Source organism: Callithrix jacchus, chromosome 12 (genome assembly GCF_049354715.1).
Source record: "Callithrix jacchus isolate 240 chromosome 12, calJac240_pri, whole genome shotgun sequence".
Taxonomy (NCBI): domain Eukaryota; kingdom Metazoa; phylum Chordata; class Mammalia; order Primates; family Cebidae; genus Callithrix; species Callithrix jacchus.
The window spans coordinates 57,681,129-57,696,502 of NC_133513.1; the positions used below are offsets into that span (position 1 = coordinate 57,681,129).

At 36.9% G+C, this 15,374-nt stretch overlaps 1 protein-coding gene across 6 annotated transcripts in view; it reads left to right on the forward strand.

The window, feature by feature from the left end:
• MICU1 (mitochondrial calcium uptake 1) overlaps positions 1-15,374 on the forward strand; it is a 243,149-nt gene that overhangs the window by 115,393 nt on the left and 112,382 nt on the right. For all 6 annotated transcript variants that reach the window (XM_078345622.1, XM_078345624.1, XM_009009751.5 and 3 more), the window contains one exon: positions 4,128-4,242. In XM_078345622.1, coding sequence (XP_078201748.1) covers positions 4,128-4,242 — 115 coding nt within the window. The remainder of the gene's footprint in view (positions 1-4,127; positions 4,243-15,374) is intronic.

Sequence of the window (15,374 nt, forward strand, 5' to 3'; positions counted from 1 at the left end):
GAAATAATCTAAATGTCTTTGAGCATATGAATAGATAAACTATGGTATATACATACAGTGGGGTTTGGGTCATAATCTCAAAAGACAATCCCAAAAGATCAAAATCCCTTACCTTATTGTCATCTTTATTGGCGAGTTAAATATAGCTTAAGGAGCTGTGTATGGGTGCCACATTGACGGGTAAACTTGTGGACTTAATTTTAGGTGTCAGTGATTTTAAATGTCACCTTGACTAGATTAAGGAATACCTAGAAACCTGGTATAGCATTACTTTGGGTGTTTCTGTTAGGGAGAGGAGATTAGCCTGCGAATCTGATTGGATTTAGATGGGGAAGATCTGCCCTCAACATTGAAGGGCACCATCCAATCATCTAGGGGTCTGGAGAGAACAAATGGGTCTCTGAGAGCTGGGACAGACTTTTCTGCTGCTGCTTTGGATATCAGAAATTTGACTTCAGGAAAGTGCATTATCGCAGCGTTAATTGTGTGTAAGCATTGTGCACTTATGTAAAAACATTGAAACTTCCTCAATAAATGAAGAAATTACCTGGTTTGTACCTCTGCATTTGTGAAAGATAAAATTTCTCAAGATCCCAGCTCTTTGGGCAACTGTGTATGCAGTGATGACCCATTGTGTGTTTTTTTTTTGTTTTGTTTTGTTTTTTTTAAGATGGGGTTTCACCATGTTGGTCAGGCTGGTCTTGAACTCCCGACCTCAGGTGATCTGTGCCTGCCTTGACCTCCAAAGTGCTTGGATTACAGGTGTGAGCCACCATGCTCAGAGGTCGGTGGCTTAAAAAACCATTGTTTTTTTTAAGTGATCTCATCAAAAGACTTAGGTTTGTTCTCCGGGTATTTCAGATGACTGCTGTTATAAAGCTGGGACACATACAATTACTAACTAGTAATAGGCATTTACACATTTCCCCTTTGAGCCATTTCTTTATGAACATGGTTCATATACTCAAAGTGTTCTGTCACATTTTTATGTTTCTCAAATCCACTTTAAAAATGTAAACAAATAACTTTTAAAGAGTTTTTATTTTTTCCAAAATTATATTTTTAGGATTTTAGACTTAGGAATTTTGATCTTTGGGGATTTCAACATTCTGGATTATAGTGTTTTGATATAGTGTTATGATCAGCTCCCCATACAGTGAATATTATTTGGCAATGAAAAGGAATTAAATATTGATTCATGCTACAGCATGGTGAACATAAAAAAACATGTTAAGTGAAAGAAACCAAACCTAAAAGGCCCATGTATTGTGTGGTTAAATGGTTAAAATGGTGAATTTATCACAATCAAAACCAATAAACCTCCTACAGGAAAAAATAAAGAAGGACAAAGAAGGCTGTTCTTTATTAATGGAGACTAAAGAGACGTGATAACTAAATGCAGTTTATGATTGTGGATTACATCTCTGATCTGGGGAAAATAGCTATAAAGGAAATTATTGGGACAGTTGGTTAAATTTGAAAATGGACTGGATTTGGCTGGTCGCAGTGGCTTATACCTGTAAATCCCAGCACTTTGGGAGGCCAAGGTGAGTAGACCAGGAGTTTGAGACCAGCCTTGCCAACATGGCAAAACCCTGTCTTTACAAAAATTAGATGGGCATGGTGGTGTATGCCTGTAGTCCCAGCTCCTCAGGAGGCTGAGGATTGAACCTGGGCGGCAGAGGTTGCGGTGAGCGAGATCGTGCCACTGCACTCCAGCTTGGGTGACAGAGACTCCATCTCAAAAAAAAAAAAAAAGGACTGGATTAGATAATAGTATGTATATCAATACTAAATTTCCTGGTTGTATTAAGTGTATACTGTGTTATAAATTATGTATCAGAATTACATTTGGGGGATTTTAGGCTTTAGAAATTTTTATCTTTGGGGATTTCATTGTTCAAGATTATGGCATTTGGGATTGTGAACATTAGAGAATGTCTTTGTTCCTAGTAAATCTATGCTGAGGTATTTAAGGGTAAAGGGGTATGTTGTTTCCAATTTACTTTCAAAGTAGCACACTGAAAAAATACAAGGCAAATTGTGTAATATGTAAACTGTTGGTGAATTTATACTAATCTTTCAATTTTTCTGTGAGTTTGAAGTTATATCATACTTAAATTTTGTAACCCACAAAATTGGATTTGTCTTTGTGTTATCTTCTCGGCATCAGCATGGCCCAGGTGATGTTTGAAAAATAATGTTAGGTATGCTTCTTTGGCTTAGCTGCCTCATTTCACTATATCCTTAGACTTTGTCTGTTTCTCAACCTGTGGCTTCCACTATATTGTTTATTTTAATTACTTATAGCAATTTCCCCATAAGCTTATTACATCATTATTATTAAGTATTAGCTTCTATACACATTTATTGTTATGGCTGGTAATAGCTTTTGGACACCTATTCTCATTTTGTATATTTTTTTCTGTTCACATACCTTACTTTTGCAGCATCTTGGGTAATGTGAAAAATGCAACTTTTTTTTTCTTCTATTTTGAGAAATTTAAATATTAACTCCCTGGTGGAAAGATTTGCTATTCTAGTTCTCGTCCAGTAGCTTTTTTTGTCTGAAATTGCTGTTCAGTCTCTTGTTAGAAAGATCAAGTGTGGTATGAGATCTAACCTTAGTAAGAACATACTGGACTATGCTAATTTTTGTTGTCAACTCAAAGAAGTAATCTCTAAATGCTATCAAACAGTACTGTGCCTTCTGTCAGCCACGAAAGAAGTCAGCGAAGTTCTCCTAAGTAGAAGCACCATCAAAACCTAGTACTGTGTTATTCGTATTCACTTATGGACTTTAACCTGTCCATAGTTGCTGTTCTCATGAATAAGTAAATATCTAGTAGAGGCTATTTTGAATGAGTTTATTAAGAAGATCATGCAAACCAACTTCATGATGATTCGTTGGTACTACCTGTATTTCCAGTTGGTTAACCAGTTTTCTTTCCTTTGTGGTTGATGATGGGATCTCCACTAGACAGAGGTAACCCATTGGATAGTTATGTAACTGGATGCTGTTGAGATGGTGCTTGTTGGTTTCGTTTTCATGATACTCCTCTTGAAGTTATGCTTGCAATGCTGCGTCTTACTTTATGCTTGCATGACATTATTACTTTGATTGTGCTTTATTGGTTTGGGTTTTTAAAATCTGTTATTTTATACTTAGAATAATTCCTTAAATATTTTTGGTGGTCCAGAACTTGTGGAAATTAGTTTCAAGTCTAACTGTTGGTGGATCCTTTTCAGTTTTTGAAAATATATTCAATGTCACCACTAAGTTTATGCTTTGGCTAAGAATTCAGAAAACAGGGCAAGCTTATTTAAACACCCAGGAAGAGACCACTTGCCAGGCAGACAATTACTAAAGCTGAGAACTAACTTTCTTTGTGAGATTTATAGACTAAAGAAAAAAAAAAAACCTATGTATTTAGAGTAAAAACTAAGTTTTAGGAGACAGTTTCATCAAATAGCTGAAATTTAGGAGCCTCAGTTAAGGTAACAGTAAATATGATTAAATTGTGCCAAAAGTGTGCACGTCTGATTTGTCATTATATTTCAGAGATGCTGTTCACTCTGCATACTGTTTGATATTTGAAACTAAGATTCTTGGGGTTACAAAGTAAAATTAAAATTAGTATTTCAGAAATTGGTTTTCTGAGCATTTGTATGGACCTTGGAAATAGTTGTTCACTTCTTTCTAATCACTATCAGTATAGTTTCTCTTGGACAAAACTGATTTCCTTTTAGTTTTTTCATGTGTTTGTTTGCTTGTTTACTACTATTTATACCACTGTAGAAGAAGGTTTTTCAAACAGAAACAAAACCTGTTCTGAGGTGGGCCTGTATATGAACATATACAATGCTCAGTGGTAGAGGGTTCTAACATAGAAATCATTTTCTAGTGTTCATGTTGAGCCAGTGTTAAAATGAAAAAATAATTTTTGTCTTGAAATTTTCATCATCTTGAAAACTGCAAAGGATCCATTGATTTTTGAATGGCCATCAGAGAAACGCTTATGATAAATAGCATAAAACTTCAAATAAATGGTGATTCACCTCTTACTATTTATATTCTAATTCACTTATATATTTTTGTCTTTTGGTGGAACCGATACATTTTATAGAAAATTTCCCAGGAACGAGAAAAATTTGCTGATGAAGGCAGTATATTTTACACCCTTGGAGAATGTGGGCTCATATCCTTTTCAGACTACATTTTCCTTACAACCGTTCTTTCCAGTAAGTATAAATGTTTTGTTTTTCCATTTGTAGAGCAGATACAGGACTATAAACATAATTGTTTATATATTTATAAAATAAGGCACATTGGTAGAGTTAATGAATTATGAATTATAAGTTATGTGAAATTTCATTTGTTTTGAATTTACTATAACTTGTGTATAGAACCACCTGAGAGAGGCATAAAAAAAGAAAAAGTATCAAACAAAAGTTAAAAACAGAAAGGCCAGGCACAGTGGCTCACACTTGTAATTCCAGAACTTTGGGAGGCCAAGGTGGGCAGATCACTTGAACCCAGGAGTTTAAGAGCAGCCTGGGCAATGTGGTGAAACTCCATCTCTGCAAAAGCACCGCTGTAGTCCTACCTACTTAGGAGGATGATGTGGGAGGATGAGGTGGAGGGATGGCCTGAGCCTGGGAGGCGAAGGTTGCAGTGAGCTGAGACCATGCCACCACACTCCAGCCTGGGCAACAGTGAGACCCTGTTTCAAAAACAACAGCAGCAAAAAAAATAAGTGACATCTACGTTTAACTGTCTGTAACTCTGTATTCTATCACAGTGGGTCATATATTGCCTACTACTGTATCCTTCATTAACTTACTAGTTCTCCAATAAAACACATTTTGATCTATCATTTCCTCCACTAAAGAAGAAAATTGACTTGGTTGACCTAATTGAGTTGAATATTCATTTTTTAACCTTGGAGGAATACTTCTGAAGACACAAAACTCAATTTTGACTCACTTAGAGCACTGAGGAATTTCTGATTTTTTTAAAAACTATCAATAGCTTTGTTGATTAGCATTAATCAACAAAGTGATTTTTTAATTTCTTTTTGGTGTGACTTTTTTTTAACCAATCAGAAAACCTAAACAAAATGTTATGTTCATAGCTCTCCATGTATAGTCTATTGAAATCTACCTAAAGTGAACCAGAGTTCAGATTTGTATGTTTGAAAGAATTGATTTTCAATATTTTTTTTGGTCTGGGACATATCAAACAAAAATAACCATCTCTTTTCACCTTCTCCAAGCCAGCCATCTGTAAACATAAAACTACAAGATAGTTTTTAATAAGTCGCATATACATGTTCTGCCATGCCTGTGATCACTTTCATTCTTACTTCTCTGTGCAAGGATTGACAGGGAAATCAAGATTACTGCAGCTGACTTTGGGACACCAAAGTATCTTAATAAATTCACATGGTGGAGCAGTGCTCTAGTATTGAAAACACATACTGATTTGTTACAAAAATCCAAGATAACTCCAGCAACATACAACTAAAGATCATAATGTGCTTTTAAAAACCTCTCTCGTTCAGATCCTGGCACTGTTTTTAGCTTGTGATTTGGGGCAAAACAGTTCATCTGTTCTTCTGTTTCATCTGTAAAATGAAGAGGGCAATAATATCAAACCCAAATGATATATTTGAGAATGATGACATCATGAATATAAAGTAGGTATTAATAGTTGAGTGCCTAGTATTTAGTGGAAATCTGTGTTGGTTTTTATTTTTTTATTCTGTCACAACATGTTACTTCAGGTCTGGTTTTTAAGGATCCGTAAACATTATCATATTTTTAAATGGCCCAAATTGGTGGGAATTTTAAAAATATTTTTGTAACTTTGGACAGAATTTATTATACAGCAAATAGACATGATATAACAGAAAGGCTACTGCATTAACTGAAGAGACCCGCATTGATATCTAATGTATACTTGTAAGTAGTTCTAGTAAATCTTTGTTGAGCTGAAATAAGCTTTGAATTTGTATCCACTGCTAAGTCTGTTACCTTCATATCTTTCTAAGTGATGGAAGGACCACAGAATAGAACCTTCAGAGTATCTTGTACAACGTGTAGCTCCCTTAACCACTTAAAATCGTGTTTTTAAAAAGTCACACTGACCCTTGGGTTCTAGAAACCCCTCCAAATAGCTCTGCCTTTCCCAGCATATTTACTTCATGGTGCTCAACTCCTAGTTTGAATATGGTGAGTGATTTACAATAAAGTGCTTACTGTTTAAGTTACTTTCTTTATTTGTCATGAATGAAGAAAATAGAATCAGGGTATGATTTTAAGACTGTCTTTATCACTGGGTTTTGTTTTTGTTTTTGTTTGCTTGTTTTTTGTTTTTATAATTTCAACTTTTATTTTAAATTCAGTGGGTACATGTGCAAATTTGTTACATCATATTGGATGATGCTAAGGTTTGGGTATTAATGATCTCATCTCCCAGATAGTGAGCATAGTACCCAATAGGTAGGTTTTCAGCCCTTGTCCCCCTCCCTCTCTACCTTCTCTAGTAGTCCCCAGTGTCAGTTGTTCCCATCTTTATGTCCAGATGTACCCAGTGTTTAGCTCCCACTTACAAGTGACAGTGTGCGGTATTTGGTTTTCTGTTCCTGTGTTAATTCACTTAGGAAGATGGCCTCCGGCTACATCCTTGTTGCTGCAAAGAACATGATTTCATTCTTGTTTATTGTTGTGTAGTATTTCATAGTGTTGTGTACCAGGCTGCCACTGATGGGCACCTAGATTGATTCCATATTTTTATATTTTATGAATAGCTCTGTGATGAACCTACAAGTGCATGTGTCTTTTTGGTAAAACAATTTATTTTCCTTTGGGTATATATCTAGTAATGGGATTGCTGGGTTGAATGATAGTTCTTTTTTTAGTTTTTTGAGAAATTGCCAAACTGGTTTCCACAGTGGCTGAGCTAATTTACATTCCCACCAACAGTGTATAAGCATTCCCTTTTCTCTGCAGCCTCTTGAGCATCTCTTACCTTTTATCTTTTTAATAATAGCCATTCTGGGCTGAGCACGGTAGCTCACACCTATAATCCCAGCACTTTGGGAGGCAGAGGCGGGTGGATCACTTGAGGTCAGGAGTTCGAGACCAGCCTGGCCAACATGGTGAAACCCTGTCCCTACTAAAAAAAACACACACAAAAATTAGCTGGGCATGGTGGCACATGCCTGTAATTCCAGCTACTCAGGAGGCTGAGGCAGGAGAATTGCTTGAACCTGGGAGGTGGAGTTGCAGTGAGCTGAGATAATGCAGTTGTACTCCAGCCTGAGAGACAGTGCAAGACTCTATCTCAAAAATAAGTGAATGAATGAATAAATAAATAAAATAATAGCAGCCATTCCAAATGGTATGAGATGACATCTTATTGTAGTTTGTTTACTTTGCTGACTTCTTTTGCTATGCAGAGCTTTAGTTTAATTAGATCTCACTTGTCAATTTTTACTTTTGTTGAAATTGCTTTTGGGGAATAACTCATAAATTTTTTCATAAAGTTGATGTCCAGAATGGTATTCCTAAATTTTCTTCTAGGATTTTTTAGTTTGAGGTCATACATTTCAATCTTTAATCCATCTTGAATTAATTTTTATATATGGTTCAAGCTAGGGGTCCAGTTTCATTCTTCTGCATATGGCTAGCCAGTTATCCCAGTACCATTATTAAATAGGGAGTCCTTTCTCCATTGCTTATTTTTGTCAGCTATTTGAAGATCAGGTGGTTGTAGGTGGACAGCTTTATTTCTGGATTCTCTATCCTGTTCCATTGGTCTATGTGTCTGTTTTTATACGAGGACCATGCTGCTTTGATTATGGTAGCCTTATATATAGTTTGTAATGTGATACCTCTGGGTTTCTTCTTTTTGCTTGGGATTGCTTTGGCTATTCAGGCTCTTCTTTGATTCCGTGTGAACTTTAGAATAGTCTTTTTCTAATTTTGTGAAAAATGACATTGGTAATTTATTAGGAATAGCATTGAATCTGTAGATTCCTTTGGGCAGTGTGGTCATTTTAACAATATTAATTCTGCCAGTCCGTGAGTATGGCATGTTTTTTCATTTGTGTCATTTTTTATTTCTTTCAGCAGTGTTTTGCAGTTCTCCTTGTAGAGATCTTTCACCTCCTTGGTCAGGTATATTCCTAGGGTGTGTGCCTGTGTGTGTGTCTATTGTAAATGGCATTGAGTTTTTGATTTGGCTATCAGCTTGAAAGTTATTGGTGTATAAAAATAATACTGATTTTTGTATATTGATTTTGTATCCTGAAACTTTACTAAAGTCATTTTTCAGGTCTAGAAGCCTTTTGGCAGAGTATTTTGCATTTTCTAGGTATAGAATCATATTGTCAGCGAAGTGAGAGACAGTGTGGCTTATTTTCCTATTTGGAAGCCTTTTATTTTTTTCTCTTGCCTGGTTTTACCACTGGTTTTAAACATCTGATTATAACATGCCTTTAGGATTTCTCACTCTTAGCACTGTTGATATTTTGGGCAGGATAATTCATTATTGTGAGGGCTGTCCAGTTCACTTTAGGATATTTAGCAACATTCCTGATCTCTACTCAGTAGATGCCAGTAGCACAACCTACACCCTCCCCCAGCTATGACAAGCAGAACCATCTCCAGACATTGTTAAATGTCTCCTGTGGGGTGGGGGTGTGGGTGGGGAAGAATCATCCCTGTCTGAGAACCACTCATTTATTTTTGGCACATTTTTCTTTTTAATTATGATGTGACTTGATGCAGTTTTTTTCACATTTCTTGTCTTTGGGTTCTTTGAGCTTTTTAGACCTGTGCCTTTATACGTTTCTTCAGGCACTTTTTCTATGATCTCTACTCCTCTCCCTCTGAGAGTCCGGTGACATGTTTTCCTCACATCAACCCTCTCATGTTTATACTGTTGTTACTTTTATTTTACTAATGAGGAAATCAAGGCATACAGAGGGTTAAAAAACCTGTCCCTAAACCCCCAATGAGTAAAGAGACAGTTTAGGATTTGAACCCAAGCCAACCCCAGCATCTGGGCTCCTGTCACTTGACATTACTGCTGTGGCCACATATTCAGCAGTGTTAAGCTGTAACTTACTTTGGGCTTCCTCTTTTTATAAGGCTGAACTCTACAGAAAGACTGGTCATAAACTCTCCTGTAGATAATGGGCAGTTCAAGCATCTTTGCAATCTGAATTTTGCACACTGCATTGTCTACTTTATTATAACAAGCTGGGGAGAAATATGAGAAATGACACTAAGATCACTTCTTTCCCATGTTCAGATTGCTGCTAGGATGACAGGAAATGAGGCACTCAGTAAATCTCCTTCCTTGTGGGTAACAAAGGATCATTATAGTCTAACTACACTAAATGGTTCCCAGGTTGTCTGCAAGAGGGAACCCAATACCCTAAGGAAAAGCTTTGCCAAGGAGTGGCTTGGGAATAGGGAAAGTACATTAGCATATGCATTCATCTGTTACTCTGGTGGATAGCAGGGGCCAAAGAAAACCAGCTACAACAGTGCAAAGGGCATCAACCAGATGCTGTGGGACAGCCATATTTCTGAGGAGCTGTTTTCATTGAAAGTTAATGAACTCAGGCTGGGCACAGTGGCTCAAGCCTATAATCTCAGCACTTTGGCAGGCCGAGGTGGGCGGAATCACCTGAGGTCAGGAGTCCGAGACCAGCCTGGCCAACATGGGAAAATGCTGTCTCCGCTAAAAAATACTAAAATTAGCTGGGCATGGTCGTGCATGCCTGTAGTCCCAGCTACTTGGGAGACTGAGGCAGGAAAATCACTTAAACCTGGGAGGCAGAGGTTGCAGTGAGCCAAGATTACGCCATGGACTCCAGCCTGGGGGACAGAGCGAGACTCTGACTTAAACAAACAAAAAACCAATAACAACAACAAAAACAAAACAAAAAACAAAGTTATTGGACTCACAGGTGTTCAAAAAATCATCATCACTTTGAAGACTATCAACACTGTGCCCTAGTGGACTGAAACTGGAAACCTCAAAGTAGCTTAGAAACGACTATGTTTAAAATAAAAGTCAATAACTACCTGTAGGAAATCATGTTATTTTTTTCCTCAACTTATAATTACCTCTCCTAAAAATAAAATTAAGAAAGCTGTTCTTTAGAAAATGAAATACCGCATATTCTCGCTCATAGGCGGGTGATGAAAAATGAGAACACGTGGACACAGGGAAGGGAGTACTAAACACTGGGGTCTATTGGGGGGAATAGGGGAGGGACAGTGGGGGCGGGGAGCTGGGGAGGGATAGCCTGGGGAGAAATGCCAAATGTGGGTGAAGGGGAGGAAGGCAGCAAAACACACTGCCATGTGTGTACCTATGCAACTGTCTTGCATGTTCTGCACATGTACCCCAAAACCTAAAATGCAATACAAAAGAAAAAACAAATAAAAATAAAAATAAAATTAGAATTATTTCTTTCATTAAATAGAGTTAATTCTTATTTAAACTTTTTGGAAGTTTGGTTTTTCTAAATAAGAGTTTCTAGGACACACATCCGGAATAATAATCAATCTGGCAGAAATATCTTGTACTTACAATAAGCAGTGGCATGAATATCTTACTCTTCTCTGTATGTGATTTGGGAAATGGGCCTTCCTTGGCCAACCTACACGTTTCAACACCTTTTATCCCATTTCACACATATACAACACACGTCTCCTAGACCTCTTTATTTTTTCTCCTTGGGGTGTATCACTGTTTAACATTCCATATAATTTATTTTTTATACTGTTATTGTCCATTTTCCAACCTAGAATATAAACTGCATGACTGATCATAAGTTTGTAATGATATTCACCACAGACATATGTTAAGCATGGTGGCAAGGTAACAGCAAGAATATAACATAAGTTGGTTTTTTCTTTTTTTTTTTTTTTTCAGACTTTAGCAAACTTAAGACTCTGCTGTTGATATCCTAAATTTAGAATAGTCCTTTTAGCTCTTGATGTCTTCAGTCTATACCTATTACCAGAGAAATGAGGAAAATGTGTATTTTTAATTAATCTATCCCCAAACCAGCTTAGTTTATTATGATGATTCAGAATTCATATATTTGCATCCCCTCTTTACTCCTAACTCACACATTCTATTGTTTTATACCCTATCTTTCTGATCAGCTTTCATGGATTAACTTCAAGAATTTTCAGCATGAGCCATACCATCCAGATTAAATAGCATATTGAGTATTTGCTAGATAACTACTCATTAATAAAATGAACTTTAGATTCATTCTAGGCAAAATGAAGAGACTGTTAATAATTATTATTAAATAATTTCCAAAGGCCCACTGATCCTTCAAGTAGGTTAATAAGCATTGAATGGGAATAAACAAGCATGGTTATTAGTAGCTTACTTCTCTGCACTAACCAACTGGAACATTAGCTGATGGTCTTATGTTTTATACAAAGAAGTCAGAGATTTTTCTGCATAACTAGATAGAGAAAAGGGTTATCAGAATTTCTTTGGAATGCTAAATATATTTATTGACTTGGATCATTCTTACTAATGCTAAATTCACTAGGTAATGGTAATATAACTCAGAATTTGGCCCATGGCCATTGACAATATGAAATATTTTTGTGTGTTCTTTGTCTTCATATATGTTTTATCTAAAGTTATTAACCCTGTGAGTTAGTAGCTTGATGGGGGAGGCAATAATAAAACATTTATAAGTGGGCGCAGTGGCTCACGCTTGTAATTCCGGCACCTTGGGAGGCTGAGGTGGGTAGATCACTTGAGCTCAGGAGGTTGAGAGCAGCCTGGCCAACATTGTGAAACTTTGTCTCTACTAAAAATACAAAAGTTAGCTGGGCATTGAGTGCCTGCAATCCCAGCTACTTGGGAGCTGAGGAATGAGAATTGATTGAATCTGGGAGGTGGTGGAGGTTAGTGATCCAGCAGTGAGCTGAGATCATGCTACTGCACCTGAGCCTGGGCAACAGAGCAAGACTCTTGTCTCCCAAAAAAATATGTGTGTGTGGTTTATCATTAAGCATCTTCCTTACTGTTTACTATTATCTTTGGAAAGCTACCAGAAAAAAATCAAAGCAAAAATGTTTGGTACCCAGGGCTTTAAAATTTGGAGGCAGACTTAATGAAAATCCAGTTTAATTCATTATATTCTCATTTTGATTATCTCTTTAGATTTCAGAGAATCAGTGGAGAAATTGAATTAAGTGTTTTCATGATAGCCAGATTTGATTTACTGAAAATTAAACCACATCCTCATTATGATGCATCTTTCTCGCAAATATACAAGCCTTTTGAGATATTAACAATAGCGTTCAAATGAAGTTGTATAATACCTTGTTTCTCTTGCCATGCTGAAGTCAGAAGCAGATCACAAAGTGTATGTGACTTGGAGAGTGTGATGCTGATCAGTGCCACTCCATCTAATGAAAATGTTATAAAACTTTCAGATGAAAGTAAGTTTTTCAGGTCAAATGATGTCTTGAAAAATATGGGCAAGTCCTAACAGCTGAGATGTATCAACAGATACAAAGCAGTTACAGACCTTTCTTACTGGGACATCAGAGTTGGGGAAGTTACATAGAAAATTTGGTTTAGCTATTATCTTCATAATTTCTATGTCTGGAAATTGTCTGCCGTTGATCAATTGACGTTATGAGGAATAAGACTAAGAAGAGAAAGGCTGATCTTTTCCAGTGTTATTTTAGCCTATAAGAGATGCTTAGAACTTCTGAAATACTCAGTTGCCTGTTGTAAGGCCAAAAGTATCGCAATGCGTTATTTACCAATAACTTCCTTCTCTGGCATAACCTGTTTTTGTGGTTAATTCATTGGTTTTATAATAATGAAGTTCTGTCAAAACAATAAAATAATGTTTGAAATCAAGCTATTTATAGATGATGTTAAATTCATTTTGAGTCAGGTGTATATAAGAACACTATGCCATTTCCAGTAGCCATATTGTCACAGAAAATTGAAGCAGTCACATATTTGAATCAACAACCACATGCCACTTTTAGTTCAGACAAGCAAGAAATAAGTGGCAATTGTGTTTAATCTCTGAAATCTGCTTGTGACTATATTAGAAGATTAAAATATTTTTAATCTGAAAAAGGAAATTTATCCTTTGGGAATAATTGCTTGTGATTTGTTCAAGGCTAAGCAGAGACTAGAGACCAAAGAAGCAAATTGTGGCTTATAAAAAAAAGATATAAATGTATTTTGACTATATCTTGAGGGAGATTTTATAGTTTTTTACCCTTGAGGTTCTCCTTATTAGCCCTTCATACTTTTATTTGAATCAGTCCACCCTCATTGTTTTGAAAATTATAATATTCTCATAATGTAATAAAATTCTAATATTCATTTAAAATTTTGTGGAAATCTGGTTAGAGACACGTGATTTTTGGAACCCTACCCTTTCAATACAAATCGTCAAGATGGGCCTATTGTCTAAAAAGAAAAAGCGTATAGAATGAGATGGTCAGGAGTGTGTCTATATGCTACATGAGCTGATACTGCCACCAGAATTTTGTCCATATAAATTTTGTCCTCTCTTGAATAGCATATGTTGGCCTGTAAAGCTTTCTGCGACTTTTCCATGGAATCAATTCCTTGTGGTATCTGAGGATCAGATGAGAGACGTAGAAAAGAGGAGGTTTGCCTTCGCTTCTCCTCTGCTTCTTAGACTCTCAGAAAGAAAACCCTAATGGGAAAGCAGGGAGTAAATCCGAAGCCTTCCTTCTTTCTTTTTTTTTTTTTTTTGAGACAGAGTCTTGTTCTGTCACCCAGGCCGTAGTGCAGTAGTGTGCTCTCAGCTCACTGCAACCTCTGCCGCCCAGGTTCAAGCAATTCTCCTACCTCAGCCTCCAGAGTAGCTGGGACTACAGGTGCATGTCTCCATGCCTGGCTAATTTTTGTATTTTTAGTAGAGACGGGGTTTCACCATGTTGGCCAGGCTGGTCTCAAATTCCTGGCCTTAGGTAATTCGCCCACCTCAACCTCCCAAAGTGATGGGATTACAGGTGTAAGCCATTGCACCCAGCCAAGGCTTCCTTCTTTCTTAGGCCTCATTTATCAGTAGGAGAAAGGAGATGGAGCCGGGAAAGTAAAACTTCAAAACAGGCTGAATTCTCTGCCTTCTAGAAACTGACTTAACATGTAAAAGTTTTCCTTCTCATTTGACTTGTCCAATCAAAATTACCCTTCTCCTAGGATATCTCAACTAGGATTTTATTTTTTGTCATAATTTAAAAGCGGTTTTCACAGTAAATCATGGATGAATTATGGTGTCCCATAACAGCTACAGAGATATTTACATGAAAGACCTTGTATTTTTAGAAGAAATGGGGTTTCACCATGTTGGCCAGGCTTAATTCAAAAGGATCTCTAAGTAAGAAGAAAATTTAGGCAGTGGATAGGACATCAGTAAATAATACCTTGAATTGGGAACTATGTCATATGGTGTTGTATTTCCAGAGTATCTGGTATTGTATTTAGCTAGTAGTAATTCTAAAAATATTTGAATGAATGCATATTTGAGATGTGGCTTCTCTGAGTTCCTTGTAGGTGGAAAGGAGACCCATGCACCCATCTATCACTATACCATTGACTTCAGTGTCAACTGGACCTCAGTGGACCTTTCTGCCATAGTCTCCCCTCCATGACCCTTAGAGCAAAGGATGGAGACTTACCCTGATCCCAGTCCCTTACAACTCCTCTCACTTCTCCTATGTTCCCCAGCCTCTACTCTTTACTGTTTTTCTTCTACTGATGGTTGTGATGGCTCTGTAGAAATTAGCCCTCAATAACTGATGATGTTTAAAGATGATATTTACTTCTGATCTGTAAGCCCCACTTCTTCACACTGACTACCTCTTAGAAGCAAGATTGGAATCAAATGTATTGGTTCATCTGTATAGCTGGACCTTTCGCTTAAACCCTTAGGTTAATAGTGTTTGATTATGCTTCAGCCTTACTATGGTGTTGCTTACCTGCTCCTGAAACAACTTGTAAAAATGCTTGTTTGGGTTGGGCGAAGTGGCTCACACCTGTAATCCCAGCACTTTGGGAGGCTGAGGCAGGTGGATCACGACATCAGGAGTTCAAGACCAGCCTGGCCACCATCTCAAAAAAAGAAAGAAAAACAAATGCTTATTTGTTTGCGGAATTTGAAGGGTACACAAAGGGAATCAAGGCAGGAAATAGTGGTTGTCATTGAATGGTTTGCCTGATTACGGCCTATTTTGGAGAAGATATTGATTCAGCATAGTATTGGCATATAATAAGAATTTCATATGTATTTGTTGGCTAAATAAATATCTGA